The 27,073-nt window shown below is 48.4% G+C and overlaps 9 protein-coding genes across 9 annotated transcripts; 5 read left to right on the top strand and 4 right to left on the bottom strand.

Moving 5' to 3' along the window:
• Window positions 1-241: 241 nt before the first annotated feature.
• On the top strand, window positions 242-2,668 carry FIESC28_05246 (uncharacterized protein; the record flags this gene model as incomplete). The annotated part of the gene is made up of 1 exon (XM_031159393.1): window positions 242-2,668. The coding sequence occupies one exon, from the start codon at window positions 242-244 to the stop codon at window positions 2,666-2,668; it is 2,427 nt and encodes an 808-aa protein (XP_031016631.1).
• Window positions 2,669-3,036: 368 nt separating this feature from the next.
• FIESC28_05245 (uncharacterized protein) lies at window positions 3,037-5,433 on the top strand (the record flags this gene model as incomplete). The annotated part of the gene is made up of 1 exon (XM_031159392.1): window positions 3,037-5,433. One exon carries the CDS (start codon window positions 3,037-3,039, stop codon window positions 5,431-5,433), a length of 2,397 nt encoding a protein of 798 aa, XP_031016630.1.
• Window positions 5,434-5,730: 297 nt separating this feature from the next.
• FIESC28_05244 (uncharacterized protein) lies at window positions 5,731-7,038 on the bottom strand (the record flags this gene model as incomplete). The annotated part of the gene is made up of 3 exons (XM_031159391.1): window positions 5,731-5,894; window positions 5,950-6,676; window positions 6,727-7,038. 3 exons carry the CDS (start codon window positions 7,036-7,038, stop codon window positions 5,731-5,733), a joined length of 1,203 nt encoding a protein of 400 aa, XP_031016629.1.
• Window positions 7,039-8,272: 1,234 nt separating this feature from the next.
• Window positions 8,273-9,533, top strand: FIESC28_05243 (uncharacterized protein; the record flags this gene model as incomplete). Its single annotated transcript, XM_031159390.1, has 2 exons — window positions 8,273-8,372; window positions 8,503-9,533. The coding sequence occupies 2 exons, from the start codon at window positions 8,273-8,275 to the stop codon at window positions 9,531-9,533; spliced, it is 1,131 nt and encodes a 376-aa protein (XP_031016628.1).
• A 96-nt stretch (window positions 9,534-9,629) lies between these two features.
• FIESC28_05242 (uncharacterized protein) lies at window positions 9,630-10,453 on the bottom strand (the record flags this gene model as incomplete). The annotated part of the gene is made up of 2 exons (XM_031159389.1): window positions 9,630-10,048; window positions 10,096-10,453. The coding sequence occupies 2 exons, from the start codon at window positions 10,451-10,453 to the stop codon at window positions 9,630-9,632; spliced, it is 777 nt and encodes a 258-aa protein (XP_031016627.1).
• Window positions 10,454-11,706: 1,253 nt separating this feature from the next.
• FIESC28_05241 (uncharacterized protein) lies at window positions 11,707-14,537 on the bottom strand (the record flags this gene model as incomplete). Its single annotated transcript, XM_031159388.1, has 6 exons — window positions 11,707-12,134; window positions 12,181-12,323; window positions 12,374-12,574; window positions 12,664-12,743; window positions 13,076-13,220; window positions 13,432-14,537. The coding sequence occupies 6 exons, from the start codon at window positions 14,535-14,537 to the stop codon at window positions 11,707-11,709; spliced, it is 2,103 nt and encodes a 700-aa protein (XP_031016626.1).
• Window positions 14,538-14,620: 83 nt separating this feature from the next.
• On the top strand, window positions 14,621-17,238 carry FIESC28_05240 (uncharacterized protein; the record flags this gene model as incomplete). The annotated part of the gene is made up of 3 exons (XM_031159387.1): window positions 14,621-14,702; window positions 15,144-15,475; window positions 15,526-17,238. The coding sequence occupies 3 exons, from the start codon at window positions 14,621-14,623 to the stop codon at window positions 17,236-17,238; spliced, it is 2,127 nt and encodes a 708-aa protein (XP_031016625.1).
• Window positions 17,239-21,547: 4,309 nt separating this feature from the next.
• On the top strand, window positions 21,548-22,867 carry FIESC28_05239 (uncharacterized protein; the record flags this gene model as incomplete). The annotated part of the gene is made up of 1 exon (XM_031159386.1): window positions 21,548-22,867. The coding sequence occupies one exon, from the start codon at window positions 21,548-21,550 to the stop codon at window positions 22,865-22,867; it is 1,320 nt and encodes a 439-aa protein (XP_031016624.1).
• An 839-nt stretch (window positions 22,868-23,706) lies between these two features.
• On the bottom strand, window positions 23,707-24,823 carry FIESC28_05238 (uncharacterized protein; the record flags this gene model as incomplete). The annotated part of the gene is made up of 2 exons (XM_031159385.1): window positions 23,707-24,525; window positions 24,584-24,823. 2 exons carry the CDS (start codon window positions 24,821-24,823, stop codon window positions 23,707-23,709), a joined length of 1,059 nt encoding a protein of 352 aa, XP_031016623.1.
• Window positions 24,824-27,073: the final 2,250 nt, after the last annotated feature.

Raw genomic sequence — 27,073 nt, 5'->3', positions numbered from 1 at the left:
TTTTTTTTTTTTTTCCTTTTCTTCTTTACACTCCCTCTCTGCTTTTTCTCTCCAACTGTCGCTGCTCGACCATCTGCGATACGACACTGTTTCAGTAGTCGTCCCTCCTCTAACGCGACAAGCTCAGGGTCCCAGGTATTAAGCTCAAGACACTGCGGGGTACTAACGGCCCTACTGAACGGGCCCTAGCGCTCTCCAGCACCAGTTCCTACCTACTGTCTGCCCTGATCGTCCCGTCACCATGGAACTGAGGGATTACCCCCACCGCGATTCAGCATCACCGCCCGAGAATTGGGAGCCGACGAGCCCTTCGATCGCTAGGAAGCCTATAGGCGCCAGCAAACAATCTCCTTCGCCGTATACCTCTCCCGATTACTCCACGACCTCCTTCGCCCAGCGCGCGACAGTCAATGCACCGTTTCTGCACCGACAGAATACAACCGACACAGCATACTATGGCGCTTCAACGCCGCTAGGGATAGGAATATGGGAACCAGCCATGCCTCATACGCCGGGTTCCGGACGACCGCAGGCTTATAGGGAGGATAGTCAAGCATCACTGTTGATGGGCGGCGATGGTCAAAGAAACATTCCTCCAAATATGCCCCCGGGTGCTCAAGGGCCCCCTCCACAGACCCCTCCGCACACTCCCAAGTTCTGGCATTGGTGGATCCATGAGTGGAAGCCATCATGGAGCATGTACATTCTTGTCTTGTCGGGAATAGCTTTCGCTATAGGCCACCACTTTTACTACCAAGGCCTCCATGGCGAAGTCGTTAAAGACCAACAGGGCAAGCTTCGATATGGTGCCCTTCTGGCGTTCTTATCGAAAGCATGTTTTCTTAACGCCGTCGTCCTCGCTTTTCGCCAGCGCGTCCTGATGATGATCCGTCGCAAGATGCTTACCCTGGCTACACTCGACTCGCTTTTCGCAGCATCCGAAGATTTGACAGCTCTTCTTAATTGGGAAGCCTGGGTGAATGCAAAGTTCGCCATGGCCTTGACCATCTTTATTTGGACGTCACCTCTGATCGTCATCTTCACATCCTACACTCTTACAGTCAGGCCGCAGCGAAAGGAGGACATAACAACCTGTGCAAACATTCGCACCTTAAACTTCACGCACGAGGAATCTGTTTACTGGAGAGACGCAGTTCGGGTTGCTGGATTATTCGAGACGTCTGCGTCCCTTTGGAACTCGACCATTTTGAGTGGCACGAATCTCACAAACGACCCCGACGATTTTGACTATTTCACCGCCAGCAGCCAACAGTACGAGTCCATTGCTCTCAAATCTGCATACGTCCAACAAGCTATAATGCGCCCGAAAGCTCCAGAAGAAATTTGCGGTGTAGGCTGGAACTGCTCCTACACCATTGAGTTTACTGGTCCGGGATACAAGTGTACAACCCTGGCTTCAAATGTGAATGAAGAAGTCAAGAAGCTCGGTGATGCAACGTGCCCTTTCAATACAACCGTTTTGGCACCATTAGGAAACCTCACATACTATGCAATGCTCACCCGAGGAGACTATGAGAATCCGCAAATCAAGGATGCTGAGATTGGCGGAAGGCCCAAGCAGAAACGGCCGTATCCCAAAAACCTAGGCGTCTTCCGAACTGAGCCCATCCTGTGGTTTGGCTATGCTGAAGTCGAGGACAGAGATAAACCTCAGCCCCCAGAGCCGTATGTAGGTGACTGGTACAAGGCTTACACACCTACCATCATTGGGTGTGAGCACTACCAAACCCACTACAAGGTTGAATTGAACTACACTGGCGGCGTTCAGTCTCACAATGTGACGGAGCGCAAGTTTCTCAAAAAAGTGATTGACACAACCTTCTTACCTGACAAAAAGGATCCCGACAGACGGCTCAAGGATCGAACAATGGCGGAACCTGAAGAAAATTACGTGCGTCCTCAGGACACCGCGAAGTACCGGTTAACAGCTGCATATCATGCTATAGGATCCCAGCTACGTGCAATTTTGAACGGCACCACCACGATGCCGAATTTCAACGTCAATAGCAAGGTCCTCCTGACAAGACTTGTCGACCGCCGTAATTACCTTCCCGTCAAGGACTTTCCCCTCGAGGTCCAGAAGTTCTACGAGGAGATATTGATCTCATTTCTATCTAATCCACAGATGTCTGCTGTTTCGTGGGCTGCCAAGCCTTCTGAGTACTCTGGCACGGTCAATAGTCGCACAGGAAAGAATGGCAAGAGCTTGGATTATCCTTGTGTTAGATGGCAAGAAAGGAATTGCTTCTTTTACAATTATGCGCAACTGTGGGCTGTGTATGCGCTCTCTATGGGTATCACAATCCTCGCGGTTGCATCAGGTGTGGCGGCAATGGAGGAGAACGCTGTCATGCGAAGCCTGAGCTTCTCTGCTATCCTCGCCGCATCGAGGGCGTCCAGCCTTGATAAGCTGCGATGGGAGCAAGAAGCTGAACTCAAGAGTCGCAAGATCGGCTTTGGAATCGTGGCAGACCCGAGTGGCGAGAGGCAATACTCTTTCGGCGTTGAGGGCGATGTTAGTCAAGAAAAGACCGCAATGGCTACAGGACGCTCACCGGGAATCTCGGTAAGAGATTGGGGCGACAGCGCTCGCAGAATGAGTTATGCTATGTTGAACAAAAAGGACAGACAGGAAAATGACCCTTAATGAGTGTTGGAGCATTGATGGCGTGGCGGAGCATAGAGCGGGCATCATGAAGCACAATTGGTTCTGAGCGGACAGCGTTTGAGATTTACTGGAACATTTACTCAAGATTTACGGAGACTCATATTTAATTCATGAAGATATGATGACATTTATTCTACAGTCAAAGTCCATTATTGGCGCGTGAAACACCGAGGCTGGTTCGATGATGCTCCGAGGCCGTACTCGCTAATTAGAGGCCAAGTCTCTAGTGGAGCTCCAGCTACCCAGGTGAGCTCTGTGCAGCAAAGCTCAACTGAACTGTTCTGCCTGAGCTTGGTTGCGTACTCAATTGGAACCGTGTCCGTTTCTCAGCTTCAACTACGCCCATAATGTCTGTCCACGCAGCAGTCGACCTCTCGGACGCCGCTTTAGGTGGTTCAATTCGAATAAAAGACGAACACTTCATCGACGCCTACGGACGCGTCATCTTCCTCCGTGGACTCAACCTCTCAGGCGCCTCTAAACTGCCTACTGAGCCAAATGGTCTGTCTCACCTGGATCATGATTTCTACGAAAAACATCGCATCGTTACGTTTGTAGGGCGACCTTTCCCACTTGAAGATGCTCCGCTACATTTTAGACGGCTTCAAGCTTGGGGTACACCCTTCGTGAGGTTGCTCGTAACCTGGGAATCCCTGGGCCATGCGGGGCCTGATCCAGAGACGGATCTGGATCTTGAGTACATCGCCTACCTGCGCCAATTGATTGAGATGATGCCGCAGTATGGTATTAAGTGCTTTATATGCGCACATCAAGATGTTTGGAGTCGGTATAGTGGAGGTAGTGGTGCGCCCGGCTGGACGTTTGAGGTAGTCGGCCTAGACATTGAGTCTTTCACCGATACGGGCGCCGCATACGTTCACAGCCAGGATGAGAAGAAGCGCGCAAGTGAGCCTGTCAATCCCAAAGAACCTGGAGGTCCTTTTCTTTGGCCTTCGGGATACCAGAAGCTTGCCGCGTCTACAATGGCGACCGTTTTCTGGGCAGGCGATGCTTTAGCCCCCAACCTTAAATGTTATCGCAAGCCAGGCGACGTTGAGCAGGTATCGGTACAAACGTTGCTTCAAAACGCCTGCGTTGAAGCTTTTGGACGACTTGCGGACGAAGTAGGCCATCTCGAGGCATGCATGGGTTTTGAGCCTATGAACGAGCCTCACCGCGGTCTTGTTAATCTTCACCATTTCCACGGCTGGAACTACGATACCGATTTACATATCGGCCACTGCCCCTCCCTTGCGCAGTCACTCGCTCTCGGAAGTGGCTACGCACAAGAAGTCGATTACTGGGTCAAGTCATGGCCCTGGCCAACTCGTGCTTCCCACAAGTCTCGTATTGACCCCAAGGGTCGCTCCGCATGGCTGTCGCTCGATGGGAAGCCAATTGGCAATGGACGAGGCCTTGGTGAGTGCGTCTGGCATGCCCACGGTGTCTGGGAGTGGGATGACAAGAAGAAGATCGCGCGTATTCGCGATAACGATTACTTTGAGGTTGACCATCGCCCTGGCCAAGAGGGGAAGCCAATTGAGTGGTACAACGACTGCTATGCGCCTTTTCTGCAGAAGTTCTCGGAGCGTGTGGCGCGCAAGACACCGCGAGCGATGAGCTTCATCGAGCCCATTCCCAACGAGTTCATGCCGCCATGGCCCACGGAGGATCCCGACAATAAGAAATGGCGTCGGCAAAATTACTCTGAGAAAACAGTTATCGTATCACCGCGCCCTGACAATTTGGTGTATGCGCCGCACTTTTACGACCTTAACGTTCTGTTCAACAAGTGCCATTCATGGATGAGCGTCAATGTGCAAGGTCTTTCGCGAGGCATGATTCCTCTCAATGCGCTTTATTTCGGCGCCAAAGGTCTGCGAAGCAATTACAAGAGACAATTAGGCAATATTGTCAAGTATGGAATAGAATCGCTGGGCAAAGTTCCCATGGTCATTGGCGAGATTGGCGTCTCGTATGATATCAACAATGCAGAGGCCTTCCGCACAGGATGTTACGACAAGCAACGCGATTTGATGAACGGTCTCATCTCCGCCATGGAAGACAACAAACTCAACTACACGCTGTGGAACTTCAATCCCGCCAACAGAGTTGCGTATGGTGACGGATGGAACAAGGAGGATTTCTCCGTCATCAACGGCGACGACATCATCGACAACGGTCCTATAAAGCCCGACTACCGGAATGAAGCGCATGAGAACGACGAGCTTTACAAGGGCGGTCGTGTTCTCGACGTCATCATTCGTCCGTACGCCGTGAAGACAGCAGGTCTTCCCAAAAAGTCAAACTGGAACCACAAAACGCTGCGCTTCCAATACTCATGGACCAGTACAGTTACCAAGGAATCCACTGACGAAAAAGCTCATTTGACCGAGATTTTTATCCCGGCGTATCACTATGACAAGCACGAGCTTCGTGTTCAAGGTACGAATGTGGAGTGGACGTATGACAAGCCGCGTCAGACGTTGTACGTGCGTAGTCCTTCGCATGGGGAGCACAGCATTACTGTTAGCATTGAGAATGAGGCTCGGCGTGTTCTTCAAAGAGCCCAGAGGAAGAGGGAGTTGTACCCTCCTGGTTTCCCGATGAATCTGGTGTCTGCTGCTACTGAGGATGCTTTGGACGATGTTGATTGGTCTGTGGCAATGAATGTGTGGCCTATCATTGCGGCTATTTTGGTCGCTCTCCTGGCAAGATTTCTTTACCTGCTGTGGCAAGGTTAAAATCTAGGTTGATGTCACCTTATTAGAGACAGTATGGAACTGGTGCGTTGGGTTTTCATGGAAGTGTGTGAAAAGATTGGACTATTGGATTCGACTGGGTAAATAGATAGAAGTTCTGGATGTTACAGTCACTGTTAATATAATTGGATCTAGGTTTTGAAGTAATTAAACGATCATCTCTCATTATTGAATCGTTATAAGTAGCTCAACTAAGCTAATAAGTAGAATAACATGCTAACACTCCAAAGTCCAAATGTATCATGAACTTATCATCCCTAAGCTAGAAACAAACAATGCTTACTCCGCATCCAGCGGACATCTGGGTGCGTTATTGTTAACCTGGATTCCACCTCGCTTCTTCTCCTTGCTGTCGTGGAAAGGAAGAGCCCATCCGCCTTCTGTTTCTGGTGTAGAAAGCCATAGTCGAAGAAGATGTCTTCGGGGAGTAGGAGGGTTGTGATCTTAACACTGTTAGCATCTCTTGGTTATCACCACGAGAGGGGGGTGTTATCTTACCTGTGTATGCCGTTCTAGCGTGGAGCAAATGGGTGTTGCTCACAAACTGAATATCCCCAACCTCAAGAATCATATGCAGTGCCAACTTCTGACACGTCTCCTCCAACACAGTAATAGCACGCTTCTGCTCCTCACTCAAAGCAGGAATGATCCCCTTGTCAGAGAACCTTGTAAGAGATCGCACAAAGTACGGATCCCACTTGCAGTAAACACGCCCCTGACCTCCATTCTCAAGGTAGAATATCGATGTGCGAATCCACTCCTCTTCACCAACTGACGTCTCTCCCTTGCGATCAAAGTACCAGATAGGCTGTGTAAGCAACTCTGCTACATCAGGGTTATTCTTCTGGAGATCATTCCAGACATTGTGGATGCTGACGATATCGCTCTCTCCACCTTCTCTTGCGCGGTGCACGCACAGAAGACCGACGATATCGGAATCGTCGGCGTGGAAGAATTGTCGTGCTGTTGTACGATAGATGCGCACTCTATCAATTTGTGTAGCGTCGTCGCCTACGTCTTTAACGTGGCCAAGGACGTGGCCTAGACCGTTTTGTGAGACGAAGTAGCCGATGTATGTGCCGAGACCCATGTATGCTACTGCGTTCTTGAGGGGACTCCATTGGTTTGCTGGGAAACGCTTAAAGAGAATGAATCCTTTACCATTGAGGAGGTCTTCTCTAAGGGTTTGGAGGACTTTTCCTAGGTTTGGAAGAGGGAAGTTGGACTGAAGGTGTTAGTGAAAGATTGATGATAGGATGAAGTTGATTTTTGTACCTTTGAGATGCCAGTGAGTGGTGTGCCACTTGCAATAAAAGCATCAGCAGTATCACTGAGTTCCTGGATCTCCTCATCCGTGAAAGGATGAGTCCATTTTTCAGGCTTATTCTCATAGTCTTCTTTCTTCCATAACGTAGGCCCTGTAATCTCCGTTGGGAACTGAGAGTAGGATTTCAGAGCGTTATAGAGAGGAGGATGTTGACCTGATGTACGAATGCCATCAGGGAAGATAGCACGAGGCGCTTCAGCATCTTTGGCTTGTGGTAGAGGAATGTGAGAGGTCTCGTCGATAAGAGCACCTGGGGCCATTTTGGTGGTGATGTGCTGGTATAAGTGATCAAGAAGACGTTATAGAATTACTTTGATTTAATCAATAAAACTCACAGGTGATAAATTCCTCTTATATATATTTCATTCCCCAGCTTTGTCACACTCTCCCCGCATTACAGTATGACGCCTTATTCCAACGCGTGTCTTGGTCGATCTGGGGTATGGATCGAATTGCGTGCTCAAGGCACAATATCACGGAGTGCCACTCCTACCACCTTCACGAAATAGGCTAAGAAACCAAAACGCCAAACCGACCAATTAGAGAGGTCAATTGATTATGGCGTTATTGTTAAAATGGAAGCTGTCTAACATTGACCTGTCGCCAAGTCGTTCGAGAAGCGGATGATTATCTGGACTATTTCTTGAAACGGATGATAGTGCGATTGCACCATCCATTGCACGAGTGACTAACAAGGCCACGTTGTTGAGATTGGAGATTCCATGTTCGTTATTCCTTGCGTCTTTCTCTGTAAGCAGGCGTCTGTTGAGTATCATAAAACCGCCCTTCTGCAGCTGTGCGGCAAATGTGACGTTGACTTGAGAGTTTGTTATTCTCGTACACGAAAACATCCGTGGTAGTCCCACCGTGCCATATGCTCAACGTGTAATTGGAGTTGCTATCTAGCAAGCACATTCTAACAATGCCAACTGCCTCACAGAAATACCGAGCCATACTGCCATAGCATCCAATGTCAACTCACAACAGGGTAGGTACATTGCTTGAGTGGGTCTCACTCTTCAAAACAATCCAATCAGTGATCATAGCAAGGACAAATTCAATCATATCGCTACAATGGAAGCTGCAAGTCTAGCTGTGTCTGCAAGCCTAGCCGTCTTCACAAGCCTTGCTGACTGGGCAATATTGTGTCACTAACGAGTACGAGTAAACCGGACAACTCTAACCTGACCTTGCACAACACCAGTTTGAGCTGCAAGCCTAGGTGCCATATAACCTGAAGGGATTCGACCCAAATGAATGTATAAAAGTATCGTTGATTTACGTGTCAGCTAGAATCACGGACATCGATAAGAGATTACGATACAACAAAGATAAGAACGCCGATGCTGAGATAGTGGCACAGATAACCAAGATAGGCGACCGCCGCGACCCGCTCTAGCTATGGAGTACAAAGAATGCTATAAAAGACCTCATCAAGCTTTGTCCAGACATTAGTTTAATATTCTCTCAAAATTGTATCAAACATCCAACACAATGGCATCTCAAATAACCATCACGCCCATCTCTGCATCCGCTGAGTCGTCCATAAATTTCGGGGCCATCGTCTCAAACGCCGACATCGAAAACATCACCGGTAAGATAAAAACATGAGTCACAGTGAACAATTGAAGCATCAAATAGTGGGAGAATACCCGTGAAATCGGTAACCTCCTCTGGTAAGGCATACAACTCTACTTTGATGATCAACCACTGACTTTTCCCAGATGCCGACTTTGACGTAATCCGTGAAGCCCTCTTCACCCATCAAGTCCTCGTCTTCAAAAACCAAAACCACGTCTCTCCCAAAGCTCAGTACGAAATCACTCAGCGATTCGATCCTGAAGCTGCAGGCTCGTACGGCCATGGGAAGACTATTGATGCGAAGCGCTCTATTCTTCATCCTGATCTCAAGACTATTCCTCATCAACCCCAAGTCCAAGTTATCGGCAACGGTTTTGTGGAAGAGTATGAAGGTCTGAAGAATATCCAGCTCAGGCATCCCCATCACCGGACGTTCCACGCTACTACTATCCCTGATGAGAAAGATCTGGATTTCACACGGTTCTACAGATGGCACATTGACGCTGCTCTGTACGGCCTTGCTCCTCCCGTCGTTACATCCCTCCTTGCCGTTCGTGTCCCGGGAGGTCGCAAGCAAACTCTTGTCTATGACGATGGCTCAGACGAGCAAATGACTGTGCCACTTGGTACAACAGCCTTTGTGTCTGGTTACGCCATGTACGACCGACTCTCGCCTGCGGATAAGGAGTTTGTGCGCACCACGAAAGTGGAATATGCTCCGCATCCGTACGTGTGGATGAGTGGTGCAAAGTCCCGCTCCGACGCTCTGGGCTTGGTGTCTGAAGGAAAAGAAATCCCGCTTGACAAGCTCCCTCCTATTGAGGAAGACAAGATCCAGATTCTCCCCATGTGCTGGCGTAACCCTGTTACAGGCCGTTCAGCTCTTCAGGTGCACCCCTCAGCTGTGCGAAAGCTGCATCTTGCTGATGGTACGGTTATCGAGGATCTTGCTGAGGTGCGAGAGCGGGTTCATGATCTTCAGCGACCTGGCATTTCTCCTGAGAGGGTTTATCCTCATGATTGGGAGCAAGGAGATTTCGTTCTTTTCCACAACCGGGGATTGATTCATTCCGTGGTTGGGGCGTTTGCTGAGGATGAGGTGAGGTTGTTTAGGCAGTGTAATATTGCTGGTAGCAAGTTGCCTGAGGGTCCTCTGCCTACTGTTTCAATATAGAAACCTGGGGTCGATGAGAGGGAAGACATCGACTGGAAGAGTCTTTGTCAATACATGAGGTCCGAAGGGAGAAAGTCTGTTTGCTTTTCTGATACTTTATCTACTGATAGATTGTCCCATCCATGTTTTTATCTCCGCGATACCATCCCTGAATAAATAGTCAGCATACATCTCATGAAATCCCAACATAAACTGCGGGCTCAAAGGCTTGTTGACGGTGGGGTTGCATGTAACGTGCTGAAAATGAAGCTGGATCTTTTGCCCTTGACCATCGTCTGATTTCGATCTTTCGACAGAAAACCTGTGAACTCCAGCAAATTCCATGCTATCATTTCCGAAGCCAAAGTCGACGTAGCTTTCACTGGGTTTAGTCAAATTTTTGGTATTTTTGGGGTGGGCAATCTTTGAGTCGAGGACTTGGAAGACTCCGAATAGTACTGAGTTGACAGGCAGTACTGTTGTTTCTGGTATGTCCTTCAAGTGCCAAAGCGTCTTTTTCGGAACCGGTGCCTCTTCTATTTAAGGTTAACTCCTGCACTCGCATAACTCAACAAATACTTACTTGAAAATCGAACGAGGTTAAGTCCAGCCGCTTGCAAAATCAATCGCTCAGGTCTAAGCACGGCACCCCCAAAGAAACCCTTGACAAACTTGGCTAACAGAACTTCATCGGACACATCATGATGCTCAGCGGGAATATCGAGTGTGATCCATCGCCAGTCAGAGTGATACACATGCTTTCTCGCGTTGACAATCTCTCCAGCAGACCTTGAATTTTTGAAAGTCTCTGGAATATCTGTCGATCGAGTAATAAGATTTTTGTCGACTAATGAAACTCGTCGGGAGACTGTGAAACTGTAGACGCCACCTGCGGTGACTGCAGCCACGAAGGATGTTGTGAGTATTTTGCGAAATGCCATGGTGAATATGCATGTATTCAATTGCTAACTAATCAATGCTATCTGGTGAAATAACTGGCTTTTATACTCGTACTGTAAATTGACTCATCAGGTGAAAGATAATTAACCGTAAATCCTTCAGGTCAAAGTGTAGACCAGGTGACTTAGACGAGTCCGGTTCTACCCGGGTAAGCTGAACAACCCATGTTTGTTTGCGAATAGCTTCCGCTTTGCTTCCGCTCGAGTCGGCGACGAGTTCATCCGATCGCAAGCCACAATCCATATTCAGATATTTGAGTCACTCCGTCGCAACTGATTCGGAAAGAGGGAATTTAATTATTACTGGGTCATGAATGAGTATAAAACTTATGGTACAGTGGACTGCGGCATCATTCAGTCCAGCTGAAAATATTGTTGAGCCTTTCAATAAGGAAAAACAATAAAAGCTATCGCAGAACCATCATACAATTCATCGATAATAGCATCATCGTCAAAGCAACGCACCCAACACTAATCTCAATGTATCTCCATGCAACAACCTTACATACTAAGACAACACACTGCCGCACCCAACCACCTGTAAAATCAGAATAGCCCATGCGTGAACCACGCTTGAGAATCTCTTTCGTTCTCTGCCATCGTATTCTGGTTTATTCTCATCCTGCTGCATCTTCAGCACTTGAGCTGCGTGGCCTTGTTGGTTTACCATGGTGTAGTTTTACAAGAGTGTGTGGTTTGCAGAGCTTTGCAGTCTGAATTAGTAAATCGTATAATATTCTTACAAGTGACAAGACCTACAAGTGATAGATGCAAGTTGTGGTAAGCTATAGAGAGTTGACTTTCGTTGAGAGGATACAGTAATAGGGCTGGAAGGATAGGAATGGAGGGTCCAGCCAAGGAAGCTTGGGTTCAGTTTAAGCTTATAATTAAGCAAAAAGGGGCTGAGCATCTTGCGATGTGACGGTTTCAATTGGATCCAGCTCCTGTCAGCCTTATGATGGGGCATGATACCCTGTTTAATTTAATATGACGTTGTGATGGAACGGTGACCTTTGAAGGATTCGGATCCTAGCTGACACCACTTTTGCGAGTCAAGACTGCATGATCCTTCAATAATATTCTGGTTTTAAACGAAAACCTAAACTAAGTCATTCCAATTGCGGTCAAAGAAGTTGGTTCTGTACTCCATAGATGGAATATAGAATATGAGAAAGAAAGAGAGAGACAGGGAGAGAGAAACACCATCAGACTAATCAACAGCTACCAGCCAACACTTAGAACTGGCGCTTCTGCTTCCCACACTTCTTGAGGCACTGATCAACCTTCATACCCGCCTGCTTCGAGATTCCCTCCCTGAACTTGTCAATATCCTCCCCTGCAATTACCTCCCCAAAAGTATTGACCAGGGCGTCATCCTTGACAGAAAACAGTCCTGCTGCAATGCCAGTAAAGCCCGCGTCCTCAGACGAAAAGGCAGCCAACGCCACAGTCGGGTTACAGTCGGTGTTGATCTGGTAGTGCATGGTGCCCTGGTAAAAGACTGTCGCTTCGCCAGCACCGATCTCGTTGCGGATCACGCGGGGCTTATTCTCGCTGTTGAGGACGAAGCTCTCGGGGACGGCTTCGGTGTAGACTTGGCCGGAGACCACGGCGAAGAGTTCGGCGGCCCGGGGATGGGCGTGAATAGTGATCATGGAGCAGCCTAAACAGTCAATATTGGGTTATTATAGCATAAGAGGGATGCATACCTGGGATCTCGGCAAGGGCAAGACTGAGACCAGCTCCGGTGAGAGCAGGGAAGCTCTTGCTGTTGGCAATGCCAAGTGGGGTGCTGTTGAAGCTGAAGAGGAAATCCTTGTCCTCGGGGAGAAGCTTGTAGCGATCAATCACACTATCCGTTTGTTAGAGATGTCTTGAGCAGAGGCTTGGGAGCATAATCACCTGTCGGCCTGGTTCAACTTGGTAGTCAGGCTGGCCTCAGAAGAATTGTCCTTGACCTGAGGAGCTGCAGTCGCCAGAGGCGAGCAGGCCAGGAAGGCAGTAATGGCAGAGAGTTTGGTGAGAGAAAGCATGGTTGCGAAGTGGTAATTGAGTCTTTCGTAGAGATGCGAAAGTAGCAGTTGTAATGAGTTGTAGATCTGGCTGAGTGAAAGCTGTTGAGTGATGAGTTGCTTGTTTGAACGACAACTACGAGACCACATATTGACTTATATACTCAATCTCTCACATACAAAGCAGCTTCGTGCTCATCCAAAATGTCCGAACTCATCTCTTCAACGCGTATCAACTGTGTAGATGACAAAACAAAGCTCTGAGCCACAGTCAGCATCCGCCCTATACGCAGCATCACGCATGCAGTCTAAGAGCGGTCCGCAACCCAATCTCGGAACTTGAATAAGCATAAGATCTCGGCGTCAGAATTAAATCTCCAGAAGAACTTTCCAACAGCTTATCCGAAGCTTTGGCGGAGTCAATTGGCGTATTCATCGCGCCTGTCAGAAATACGCTGGCTGCGGTAGCGTATTCTGGCGTATTTGAGCGTATTCGCTGACGGTCAATTGACCGCAGCCCCAGTCACGAATAATTACCCTTAAAGTGTATCAAAGAGTAGCTTAGGTAGTATTTCTCTCATTCATCAATTACAAATCCATAAGCTCTGGCGCGGTCGTGGAGAACTGACTTGGAAGTCTCCGTCACAATCCTGTTTCCCAGAGTTGGCCACGAATACTCGAAAGAGTCTTCTAGAACATCTGTGATCAGTCGAAGGGGTCTGATATCAAGAATAACACTGACTTAGCATTATATTACAGTTCATGCAATTCATTGATTACTCAAACTAGTCTATAAGAAAGGTTAGGCAAGCTCGTTGACAAGAAATGAGCTGGCCTCTATACAGGAAGACATGATATTACATAAATGCCATAACACAACAAAAGAAACATATGGACATAGTCACTTCTTACATGGAAGCATGCCTCAGATGCTTCCCCCCGACATACCCCTCCGCCGTATCAACAAACAACTTCCTCCCCTTGACCCACGACACCAGAAACGAGAACAGCTTCCAATTCCCAATTTGCCCTGTCGCATACTTCTTTCCCAACGCCACAAAGAGCATCTTCTTAGTCTCAGGCTCATACCTCTTGACATCAGTCTGTCCTGTAAGAACTGCGTCCAAGGCTGTTGCGAGATGGATGATTTGGTTGTCCGTAATGGTCAATTGCTTGGGATCAATGTTGCCCACGTCGCCGATGGCCCAGATGTTATTTGTGCCGACAACCCGCATCTTCTCGTCGAGATTGATATTCCCTTCTGAGTCTAGGAATGAAGGGGGAACGAAAGATGTGTTGAGTTTGATGCCGTGGAGAGGTAGGTAAAGGTCTGTTTTGAGGATCGTTCCTGTTGACAAGAGTAGTTCCGTCTCCTGACCATTTGCACTCTTCTTCGCTTCATTGACGCGTGTCTTATAAATAAGCTTGACACCAAGAGTCTTGAGATCTTTCTCAATGGATGTTCGAACAGAGTCTAGTGCCCCTTGAAGGGGTCGATCGCCGCTGATGATGAGGGTGATATCCTTGGATGAACCATATCTCGCGGCCAACTCTCCAGCAACTTCGCTTCCCGTTGCGCCAGCACCAGCAACAACAATTGACTTGGCATTCCCGACTTGACCCTTTAGTTCTTTCCAAGCAGATATAGTCTCTTGATGCGTCCCAATAGGTTTCAATGGAAGGCCACTAGCTAGACATGAGCCTGTCGCAATAACCAGCTCATCATACTTGATCTCCCTCCCAGAGCTGTCATTGCAGATGACACGAACAGTGCTTAAATCTGGGTGAACCCCATATGCTTTCCCAAGGACAAACTCAAAGTTCTTCTTAGAATACTGCTCAAAGCCAGGCTCGATGGGTAAGAATAGTTGTTGATCGGGGATAGCATCGGGTATGATGCCTCGAGTAGCTGCGACGTTCCAGAAGAAGTGAGAGTTTGGTGAGACGAGGATGACTTTGAGGGATGGGATCTTGGGGAGGGTGTATTTGAGGAGTTTGTGAGCGAGTGGAAGGCCTGCCCAGCCTGCGCCGAGGATTACTACTGTCTTTGACATTTTGAGGATCTGAGAGGTGAGAATGGTGCTATTTACAGTATATAGCTTTTGCTTTCTGTCTATCTTACTTATATACAATATAAATGCTCGGTGTCGGTGCTGGAGTTGTGATTATCCTTGAGACTGGTCTATTGGAAGATACAATAGTAACCACTCATCTTTGGTGTAAGCACTTGTATTCCTGTTAGCGGCTTCGGTACGTCCACTCGCACTCGGGAGGAGCAGCGTCCGGCGACAAGGATCTTGTCCGAACGCCGTGTCCGTAGCCGATCCCCGATCGGCCGCATGTCTTCTCCTCAACGACCTGATAAGCTGATTATACAGCAACAAGCCTCGTTGAACTCAGTTCAATTGATTTCAGTTCAAGCACCGATATCATATCCCAGCTGAATTGTAGCCTCTTTCTTGTCGCAGCCTACTAGATAGACCTTCATTGTCGGAGCTTATAACCCCCGATGGACCGATCATCATCAACCTCTCAAAATGATACCGGCCTCAAAATCTGGAGCTGTGTAATCTGTCGCCATCGCAAAATCCGGTGCGATAGAAAAGATCCATGTTCCAATTGCACCAAAAATAATATAGAATGTCACTTCCCGGTAACAGGTCGCATTCCTCGCCGCTCTCGCCTCCCTCCGGACTCAAAAACACCAGCGCAGAAGCAATCAGAATTACTCGGCCGTCTCCGACGTCTCGAATCAGTCGTTACAGAGCTTGCGGCGCAGGTAGAGGATGAAAATGGGGCCAAGGTGATGATGGGTCAGAGAACTGTGGATGCTTCTGGTACAGACTCTTCTTGGGCTACGTCATCTGTTCAACTGACTGACTCGGCCGAGGAACAAGAGGTAGAAGAAAATGAGGATTTCGGAAGACTTGTCGTTGACAAAGACGGAGGACTTCACGTTGGGAATCGGTTTTGGACTGTATTCTGCTCAGAGGTAACTTGACTTTCCCTTGTCCACTCAGAGCACCTCGCTAATAATTATAGGTCGATAATATTCTCCAAGCTGTTCACGACGTAGCAGACTACTCAGACGACTCAATCATGACTGAACCATCTACAAACGGAGAGCCAGCACCTCTTAGCCATCTAGGCTTTGTCTTTGGGAGTGCAGAATTCGCCAAAGCTCTCGACGGTCTTAACCCCATGCCTTCTCAGATGCTGTTCATCTGGCAGGCTTATGTTGAGAATGTTGATCCCTTCATCAAGATCTTACATATCCCGACCGTGGAAAAGATTATTAAGGAATTAAAGGGAAACTTCAGTTCGTGTGGGACTGCTACAAAAGCTTTGTTGTTTGCCATCTCACTTGCGGCGATCACGTCTATGGATGAGGAGACGGTGTCGTTCAACTTCAACACACCCAAGGGTCAGCTCTTACAGCGATATCAGTTCGGTACAGAGCAAGCACTTGCACGCGCCAACTTTTTATCGACCAAGGACATCACTGTTGTTCAAGCGCTGGTCATATATCTATCTTTGCTGCCCAACATCGGCGCTCAAGATAAAGTCTTCCCGTTGACAGGGTTGGTTCTAAGATTAGCGAAGGGGGCGGGTCTTCATCGTGAAGGCGACGAGAACCAATACAACCAGCTTCAAAGAGAAACCAGACGTCGCCTATGGTGGCAAATCTGCTTCATAGATTCAGCCAGTCGACGACCTGATGCTTCTGACTTATCCATCTCACCCGCATCTTTCAGCACAGGACTCCCCACCAACTCAAACGACATCGATCTAGACGGTTCAACAGCACAGATCCCAAACCCAGACCAGGGCTCAACAGGTGTAACTCTTTGCCTCATTCGTTGCGAGCTATGGTATCTCACACAAGCAATTCGGGCAGATAAGACAAGCTCTATCGAAACACGTCTCGGCCTCTTCAACGCCTTGAAAGAAAAGGTCGAAAAAACCTATTTCCAACACCTTCAGCAAGACCTAGCATGGGACTCTTTCATCAGAACAATGGCAAAGCTCTTCTTCGCCAAAGTTGAGCTCGTCATCCGTCGCCAATCAAGAGATCAAGAACCAACAGATGAACTCCTCCGCCCGTCTATTGAAGTCATTCGCTGCGTGCAGCTCCTCAAGTCAGAACCTTCATGGGTGAAGTGGAGATGGCAGTTGCAAGGACAGATGCCATGGCATGCGATGGGTGTTTTCTTGCGTCAAGTCTCCCACCATTCCTGGACGCACGAACTGGAAGATGCATGGGCTGCTACGAATGCGTTGAAAGATACAGCGACAAAGGATATAAGGACAGGATATCTATGGAAATCACTCATGGAGTTATACGCAGAGGCAGAACGACATCGTGAGAAAGAACTGAAGCGTCAAGGCGATAAGGCACAGCATACACTCCAACGAGGCGATCGTGTCAACTCAGACGTACAACAGATGCTCGACAACGCGGGCAAAGAATCGTCTGAGATACCAGTTAACCATCCCCTCATCGACACATCGACGTTTGACTCATCACTTCATATTTCTCCACCAGCAGACAATGGTGCTTTGTCCGTGGAACGACTGTCAACTGCATTAGGTACTGCGTCCGATGATCTTCCTTCTTGGGAGCAGTCAGGTGGGGGTATGGATCTTGGACAGGGCGACTCTTTTGGGAAGATTAACATGAACGGAGATGGTGACGGGGTTGATTGGGAGGCTCTGATGGATCTTGATGAGACTTGGAACTGGGATTTCTTGTAGTGGGCATTGCATACTACAGAGAGATGAGAACATATGTTGAGATAGAATAGACACTCATGGTCTGGAAATCCTGGTGATCTTCTCAGTCCTTGTGGTTTAGAGGCAGAGATCGTTGTTGGGTATGATGGAATTCGGCCCTGGTATGGGAAGTAACAGTACTATCTTTAGTTAAAGATTGGATATACGGACTATGTTTCTTTTGTTTAATAGATAGAAAAGAGGTTATTATGAATAGCCTCAAGATAGATATGATGGCTTGCTTGTTTGACTCTAGACTGTCGTTCTTAGAACGGTATATACTGAATAAAATATGCGCGTTAAAGCTTCATACGTCTAACTTTTCCCACTTATACCACGAATGGCAAAAGTGCATACCTTTTTCCAATATGAAAGAGTGTTCACTATTACAGGAGGTAACTAAAGCGTGGGTTTGAGCGCCGCAAGATCTCATACAAGCATGGGCTACAGCATACTTAACCTCAGGTTCGCAGGACACTTACACTACTATCCATATTCACTTACAAGGACTACATACATGGCTCTAATATGCAAGCAATGAAAGACATCACTAACGCAACCCCTTCTCCCAATATCCAAGCGAGGTCAAGTTACTCCACTGGACTGGTGCGGCGGCTATCGCGTCTCGCGAGGAACCAGAACCGCCAAAGGTCTAGAACCAATGGTGTAAATTCACTGCGTAGCCACACTCCTCTGCTCATATCAAAATCTCGTATAGCAGCTGCCGACCAACCGACTAGACGAGCATCGTGACGGACCAGGGGTCTCCCACTAAAAGGATCAACCTCGAGGGGCTCTCCAGATCGCGTGCTCAACTACGCCTGGGCAGTCGCCGGTGGTAGGGAAACGAAGGCATCGACGACGTAGCGCAGAACCCGCTCGTACGAGGGGACCATGTGGTTCTTCGTACACGAAGTTTTACGCCGGGTTATCCCCGGACATTGACAGCGGGACGTATATCATTCCCTGGGAACGAATGCATGCGGTCTGATGACGAGTGTCTATACACGCAGACCATGCGGGCTGTCTAAGAATGGCGGCGGGTTGATTACGAGAGAAGCTGTGGGACTGGCGTGAGGAATTCCGTATAAACAAGAAGTATCCAGAACTCGGCCGAGAAGCCGAGTAATACGAGGTTGGAGATGAAAGCGGCCGCCTAGCGAGTGTTTACTGCCTCTATCTGAATTGAGTGTAGATTCAGTTGGTGCAGCTGTCCATAATAAAGTAGCCTAAGTGCTAGTCTAAGCCAGCATAAAGTGACCAAATTATTTCGTCTCTTATGCCTCCAGAGGACGATTCTTCTGTTACCCACATGTGTAGCTATGCCTCTATCTGGATAGAGTGTGTTGAATCAGGTGACGAAAAAGCATTGAATCATCATGATCAATCGTGACGAATAAAACAAGACAAGACACCGCGCGTTGCTGCAGTCTTCTGGAATGCTGCAGACGCCTCACCCGGTCTCCCAGCGAACATCCACTATTCAGTGATATTCCCGTAGAAACAACATGATACGCACAATGTTTCTCCTCTCAGTAGTCGTCACTATGCCTCTCGCTTCCGCCGTTGGTGATTGCGCCAGATCTTGTTGGTCCTCCAATCACAAGGCGCAGATATTTCTAGATGCCGCAAACGGTGGCGACGCGAGCCAAATAAAGACACGAACCTTTTTATAGAGGGTCAGGGATGTTTTCTAGTGGTCAAAGTGCATGCAAGCCACACAAGTTGCCAGGGCGAAGCAGTAGCAGAACTGCCACAGAATTTACAGTGCTGCAGTCTGCACTGTATCTTGACAGGATCCAAAACAGAGAGTGGTTGTATCAATTACGCATATGCGCATATGCTTCTGTTGAAGATCATCACTATACACCGCATAGAGGTAGCGCCATCTGACTTTGAACCCCCCATGCCTGCCAAGTCTACAGATGGTGCAGATGCAGATTAGGTGCTTTTCTCAGTCTGACAGGGGGAAAGAAGGCGAAAAAATGAAATGGAAAAAAGCAGTGAACAAGTTTCACAACAACGGCTGCCAATTTGGCTCCCCCCTTGCTAGTTAATCCCGCTCAAAGATCAACTTCCTCATTCGTTATCACACCGAGTTTTTAAAGAATCTAAGCGCGAATAAGGATGAGGCTACGTTCCATTGGCCACACACATCTAATATAAAAAGGGGTGACGGGTAAATTGGGGCGGACCGTTGTTTAATGAACAAGGGACGGAAATGATTTAGCGCAGACAAGAGGTCATCTCAAGTTTCTGGTTGTAACTTGTATCACCTTGCTTACCGAGACACTCTGTGACAAAGATCTTCAACGCTCAAACGGAATCGACAGTTTAAGCTCAACAAAGACCCAATAACCTTGTCTGATAAGCTTGTAAGCTGCAACTGTATAATATTGGGTCGCTTCTCCTGAATATCATTGCGTAAGATGGAAGGATTCGTGGAGTTGCTCTAGATCTGCACAAGTAAGGAAGCAGCAGCAACAATCGGACGTTTTTCTGTGCCGTCGATGGATTGTAGCCTTAGCCCTACGGTCGGAGTAAAATGCCTCTATCAGCATACAAGGCGAGAGCACTCATTACATTAAGCTATGCAAATATCTAGCTGGGACCTTTCTTTGGTGGTTGAGCCCCTTATTTCGATGGATAGGTAGGTAGGACTATTGGCTTGTCTTCTCCATCTTGACGCTGTAGTTTGATGGTGAAAAACTAGCCAAGCGGATCCAAGCCCTTGGTACGAATCGTTGGAAACAGTTAAACATCCATATCATGAAGAACCAGGTAAGTAACAGAAGAGATATCCTCTAAAGCTTAGGCTACCAGAGTAAAGTAGCGTAAATTGCTATAAGATGTCTAAACTGTTTCGTCTCTTATACTTATGACGATCAATTCTTCTGACACCCTGCGATGCATCCCGACTATAGGTTTCGAGTGCGGTATAAATGATGAAACAGTCCAAGCTCTAAAGTCTCTGACAGCATCATTTTGGATCGATGTAATTACGGATAGCAAAGCACTATCTTTAATTGAAGTTTCTCAGCCTTGGTAGTCCGGATTCCGACTAAAGAGCTTGGCGATGGATCCTGGGTCGTGTCTTTCATCTCTAGTGTGGTTTGTCGATATGATATGAGAGCCACACGTTCTTTTTAGATTCTGTCTCAAGCCTCCGACGCTTTTTGTATCACTTTCCAGGTGGAGTGATTGAAAGAAACCATTACAATAACTAGAAACAAGTTACAAGGCGAAGCAAAAAGCGAGGCGAGGAAAGCACTCGAGATATATGTATTGATCAGTTCCTGGCTTGATCGCGATGGTGCGAACTGGCACAAGCCCTGTACCTTGCACCGTAGCGCCATCCAAGGTTTGACAGGTCCAAACTTTCCTGCGGGCTATACCAAGCTTTTTCTGTGGCAGCCCGCCTCCTACGCTTGCCCAGCCCCTGAAGGGTTCTCGATGGGACCCCCGTGGGCCCCTAAGCCAACGCCCCCTTGAACCTTCCATCGCAGCGCAATTACCAAGGTTTTCCTACAGCGATCCTTGATCTTTTTATCCTTTCTATTGTTTCCCAATCTTGGGGTTCTGATCATCGCTTTTGGCTTAAATGCCCGGAAACTAAACTATTGAAGCCACCTGCGTCTAGAGTATCAGAAAGGAGAGCGGGCGGGTGGCTGGCGCAAACCGCTAAAGATTAGATAGTTGGGCACAGTACCGACGGGAGATCCATGATAGGATAAATAATCACAAAGGATTGGATGAGGCGTATTCTCATATGCAATCATTTCCTTTTCTTACGCTGCTTCCCGCTCTCTTGCATCCAAACGACAAACTTTTTGGCTCCTTTCGACTCGACTCCCACTGTTCGTCAGTCCGTCCAGTCCAGACTCTCCTCCAGTACCGCTGGAGCCCCGCTTGCGCGTCACATTTAGTACTGTGACCCCCTATTATCCATCCTTTATTCCTACCTTATCCTCATAATTCTTCCTGTCTTATCCGTATTCCCCCCCTCCTGGTTCTTGGTTCTTGGTTCTTGGTCCTGTCCAACCTTACCTTTTCCCCATCCCCCCTCGCAGTAAGCACAGGCAAGGCGAAAAAATATCTCTTGGCTCTTCTTTTCTGTCGCCGCTTTGAAACGAACTTCCGACTTTCAATCTTCCTCTCCATCCTTTCCCGCCGGTCGAGGGCTGTGATGTTTTGATATTTCTCTCCTTCAACATCCATCAATCAAGCTCAATCGTTCGTTCAATCTTGCAAAGCAAAGTTCAAAAAAGGAACAACCAAATAATTCACAACAATGGCCGTCGCTCTACCTCGGCGATTTTATTCGCTGCTCTGGGTCGCAGTTCTTCTTGCACTCGTCGTCTTCTTTGTCTTCCTCCGCGAAGACACCTGGTCATCAATTCCTCGACCTCCTAACGGTTGGAAGATTCCTTTCACCACCGACGATGGCGTCCTCTCCTCATGGATGGGCAACACCAAGAAGGCACCCGCAAAGAACCCCGACGACCCTCTGCGCATCATGCTCGTAGAGTCCTCCGGTACTCACGACGAAGTTGCCGCTGCCCTCATGCACGCCTTCGGTGGCCAAGAAGGCTCCCAGCTCGAAGTCTTCTTCGCCAACCAGCGATTCCGCATGCAGGACATCATGGGCAACTTCAGCCTTCCCGCCAACATCACCATTAACAAGTGGGATAAGTTTGCCAGCGCCGTCACAGAGAACCCCCCTCACATTCTCGTATCCACGACCTGCGAGTTTGATCTCGACCGCGGCGCCGATCCTATCGTCAACCTTCTCAAGACCGCTAGCACCCATCTGTTCTGCACGATCCACCACGCCGATCGATGGGCCCAGGGCAAGTACGTCCAGGCTGTTCGAAGCTTTGCTGAGCACGAGCGCGTCGACTTTGTCGGTCTGAGCCAGCACACCGTTGACTTCTTCCTCAACGACACCATTCCCAAGTGGCACACGGCTGCTAACCTCACCACCCGAGTTATTCCTCCGGTCTTCCCTGTTCAGATCCCCGATCCTGATCTGCAGCCTGGTATTTCTCTGTCTCTCCAGGGCGATTACTCTTCTGGCCGACGTGACTACAACGGCATCTTCAACCATCTCGGCAGCGTCGTTCGAAAGGCCGGTGAGGAGTCTGAAGGCCATAAATCTCAGAATGTCAGCCTTCATGTTATCGGACACGGCACTCCTCCCCCCGTTCCCGACCAAGTCAAGAACCAAGTCTTCTTCGACGAGGGTCTCTCGTACCCCGACTTCTACACACTGCTTTCCAAGTCGTTCGCGCTTCTCCCTGCGTTCGCCTCTAACACATATTTCGACCGCAAGGCCTCTTCCACTATCCCCGCCTCTCTGATCGCCGGTGCTCCCATCGTGGCGTCAGAAGAGCTTCTCAAAGCCTACTCTTACCTGCCTCGCGAGGTGACCTGGGTTGCCAAGCCGGGCGAGGGCGAGATGGACGTTATCGAGCGCGTAATTGACGACCGAGACGGTTTCCTCAAGCGAAGACAAGCCGTGAGGGATCTTGCCAAGAACCTCATGGAGCAGAACCATGTCAACACCAAGGCCTGGATCGAGGAGGCCTTTGAGAAGTACGAGAGGAACTAGGGAAAGGGTAAACGCGCAACTAGACATGATTTTACTGGGGATTTTTGCTATCTTGTTTTTAACTGTACAATTACGCGGCACCATTTCACATGATCGGGAATCAAGGATGAGCGGCTCTATGATTCGAGAGTTTTTATTTTATTATCACCCATGCATGAACAAACAACATTCTTAATATACGATTTCTCAAGTACATTAAAAGGAAAAAGAAAGCAAAAAATACAACTATGAAATACCACTTAAACTCCAGATTTCCTCCTGCATTCCAGTGATGTCAGACGGAGTTGAGTGTCTTGATTTAATTTATGTGTCGGGTGGCTGGCGGGAGTCTCAAAAACCATGCTCCCGCAGGCTGCATTCTTCTATCTCCCTTGCGTGATGCCATCGGATCCGGCAGTTTGGATGTGGAAGAGAGAAATCGCGCATCATTAATCATTCTAGAATTGCCATTACGACGCCACCAATGGAGGGTCGGGTTTTCGAGCAAACAACAAACTCTAAAAACTTGTGGTCTGAGCACCATGGTCAATGCCATTCTTCCACAAGCAACGTCACCAGGCGAGACTGAAATTAAAACATCTTTATGTGTATTTTTTATCTGCAAGTATCTCCCTCGTTGCGCACTGCTGAGGGAGAAAGGGCTAAACTAAATACACCCCAGAATGCATAGTAAATCGTCTCTATGTCTAAGGTATATAGAAGCTGTGAAAATAGTATGCCAAAAATCTTGTCATCCAAACACCTGTCATGATAAAGCCGCCATACCCAAAAGCGAGAAAAGGAAAAATATAAGGAGATGGTATATATGTGTTCGTAGTTATATATAGCGGAGGAAACTTTTATGACTTGACGTCTTTGGCTTCCTTGTTATCCGCCATTTCGGCGCGACCCTCCTCTTCGCGAGGAAGGAGTTGGTAGCTGCCAGCAGCCTTCTTGGACTGTTGGTATCGGTCGCGGGCCCAGCCGTAGAGGGCGCTTCCAGCAAGAATAAGAGCCATGCTGCCCGCGCGGTCGGCAGTAAGAAGTTCGCCGAGGAGAACAACAGCCAGAGAGCTTTGGGCGACACCTCGGGCGGCGGTGACAATCATGTGGGTGGTTGGGCTGGTAACCTCGATTTGCATGAATGTGGCGATGGTAAGGAGGAAAGCCGAAACACCGGTCAAACAGGCGGAGCTGAGGAATTGGCGGGCGATGTCCATGGACTCGACGGTGAACAGGCTGCTCATAGTGGCCATCTCGCCCGACAGAGGGAAGAGAGGGATGTAGAAGAGGACAGCCATGCAGTTAGACATCCAGACCATCTGCCACATACCCTCCTGGCTCTTACCGAGGAAGCGCTTAACAACAACGGATTCGACGGCGGTGGTGAAACTAGAACCGACACCGAGCAGAACACCCTTGCCTGAAGTGAGCATCTGGCTGTAGTCGGCCATCATACCAGTTCCGAATCCAGCCATGACCATAGCGCAGCCGACAAGGGAGATGGGAGGATAGTAAGGACGAGGTCGGAGAACCAACAGCGATAGGAAGAGAGTGAACGGCAAGAGGAGACCACGGGCGATTTGGTAGACGGAGGCGTTAACTGAAGCAAGACAGTATGTCTTGGCCAAGATACCGATGAGGCGAGCGACCGTGAGAGGTAGTAGTGCAATCCAAGCCTTGGGTATTTGTCAGTAAGAATGTCCTTCATATTGAAGGTATTGTGAGATCACATACATTAAGAGGTCGGTACAGCTTGACCCATCCTGTTGCTACACCAATAATAGTGAGTAACACGACCTGTATCGTTGTCTGCAGCGCAAGCAATGTGACGGGAGCCTCAACGCCATTGAGCGCCGACTTGGAAAGGATAGTGCTCCAGATAGCGCATGATGAATGGAAGAGCACCACCAGGGCGACTCTCATTCGTGAAGGCGGGGGTCGGTTCTCGACCTGGGATTGTTCGGCGGCAGCCATTGTGACGATATATTATGTTATGTCGACAAGATATACTGAGTAGGTAGAATATGAATTGATTGAATGGATTGAACACGACAGACAAGAAAAAAGAGTTGAAGAGTGTATAAACAAGAAACAACAAGTCCAAAAGTGGGTAAACGAATGTCTGAAGCTGCTTTAGGCGAAGCTTCCAAGGGTCTATTCGTGGTCTCTATACGGACGACGAAAGCATGCAAGAACAAGGACAAGAAAAGAAACTCTTTCAGAGAGGGGAGGTTAAACGGCGTGTGTTGGATGGGTGAGCCGGAGGTTTTGTTGATCGATCCCGCTGCACAGTAGTCTATTTCCGAGCCAAGACGAGACAGGCCCCGAGATGCAGTGCAGATGCAATACAATGCAGAGAACACGGAGTGGTGGGAAAGGGAAGTGGGCAGCCAATTGCCCATGGGTGTAAAGTGAAAAGGGGGTTTACTATGGATCGGACGCGTTAGCATGGCAGGGAACATGAGGAGACTGGAGACCCGAAATCTGGCGCCACGCCTTTTAGCCTTAACCCTTCGCTGCTTCAATCTTGGCTTCGTCGGAGTCTATCCAGTAACAATCCTCAAGGGTCATGTCTTTCCCTGTCACTGAATCTCCATTCGGTCCCTGGGGCCCCCAGTTTCCCAGCTTTTTCTTGAATCACAACCGAAGTACCGCCATCGCCCAGCGAGGGGCCCTGGAAATTTGGCAATGATGAGCGTTGAGTCACTTGGTCATGGTAGGTATGTATCGCTATGGCCGATATTTCGTGTAAGAATGCGGCTGTGACAAGGCAAAGTGGATGAGGTGAGAAGAGGCGTCTGGAGATGGCGATGGAATCTGTCTAGCGTAGCGCCTATTTGGCTGTTGAGGGGTGCATCTATCCATGTCGAGTCCGGGAGAGAGGATATGCAATGAACGGGGTTTAACACAATAGTGACGTAGCACCTCCACCCTCCCCACGCTGAGAATACAGGCGTTGATCAAGCTACATTACCGCTATGGACCGCTTCTAACTTGCCATAGCGGGTAACTTCCCTGCAGCCAGAGGCCATTCGCTGGTGACCACCCCTTACTAAAACTCAAACAAATAAGCCAATTTTTAAGTCTATGTGCTTCTAGGGTGTTTTGTTTAATTGCCGCTGCAACCACCAGGACAGTGGTTCTTTTCGATTCAGTCAACTCGGCTCTTTTTATGGTTTCGCGAGTAATGTATAGAGCCTGAAACGAGTAGGTAGGTAGTCAGTTCACTGAGTTTCTGTACTGAAGCACATACATACAAAGCACCAACGTGCAGATGAAGCCAAGAGGTTCTTCGCAAGCGAGCTCAAGGCCAAGGCCGGGAATCAAGGTTTTGATGCCGCCATGCATAAACCTTCTCACTCTTTCTGCCGTTGCGTCCAATTTCCATCTTCCTTCTCTTAATGGCAGAGATGGTCAGCCTATCCTCCGCGTGATAATACAGTAAAGTCGCCTTAGTGGCCAGGTCCCCGAGGCAGGATCACCACTAAGTGTTTCAGCTTTCAAGGGACGATCCAAGCAAGCAGGTGGGTAACAGATAAATTATCTTCTAAGGCTTAGGGCGTCAAAATGAAGTATCCTAAATGCTAGTCTGATAAATAATGAAATGACCAGATCATTTCGTCCTCTGGATTGTCGGTGGCCAACTCTTCTGATACCGGATAACCTCACGGGTAAGGTCTTAGTTTCCGGCACATGTTGCCTCCGTCCTCCCTTTTTCTCAATGTCTACGACATGCCAGTAAGCGGCGAAACAACAAGGCTAGCAATGGAAGCTGACTGTCTATCAATCAGGCAATCAGGGTTACGCTATTGTGTTGCGTCGCGTCGTGTTGCGTTGCATTATCATAATCCTGTAGCCCCGATTTAAATGCAGCCCGTCTTGAACAAAAGACCAGGAAAAGTGGACAGCGCTTTGATGAAGATGGGCAATCGTCTCCGCCAAAGCTGATTATGTGAAACCTGAGTAAGGGCTTTAGAAATCCCAGGAGGGCAAATGCTTGGCAACAAATGGTAGGTCTAAGGTACAGTACTTGTCTCAATCATGTTTGCGAATATTGGGTCCGGATGTGGCCGTCAAAGTAAAACTTGGGCTTTGGAGACCTCGAAAAAGTGACGTGATCATTGTTTTGTGTTATTTTTGTTCACTGTATTGTTTCGCTTGGTCTTATATTTGTATTTCTTTTGTACAGTTTCGTATCATTGATCCATCGTCCAATGGATATTT

Source organism: Fusarium coffeatum (assembly GCF_003316985.1).
Source record: "Fusarium coffeatum strain FIESC_28 chromosome Unknown BRIP53273_contig_112, whole genome shotgun sequence".
Classification (NCBI taxonomy): Eukaryota; Fungi; Ascomycota; class Sordariomycetes; order Hypocreales; family Nectriaceae; genus Fusarium; species Fusarium coffeatum.
This window is presented reverse-complemented; position numbering and strand designations above follow the sequence as displayed.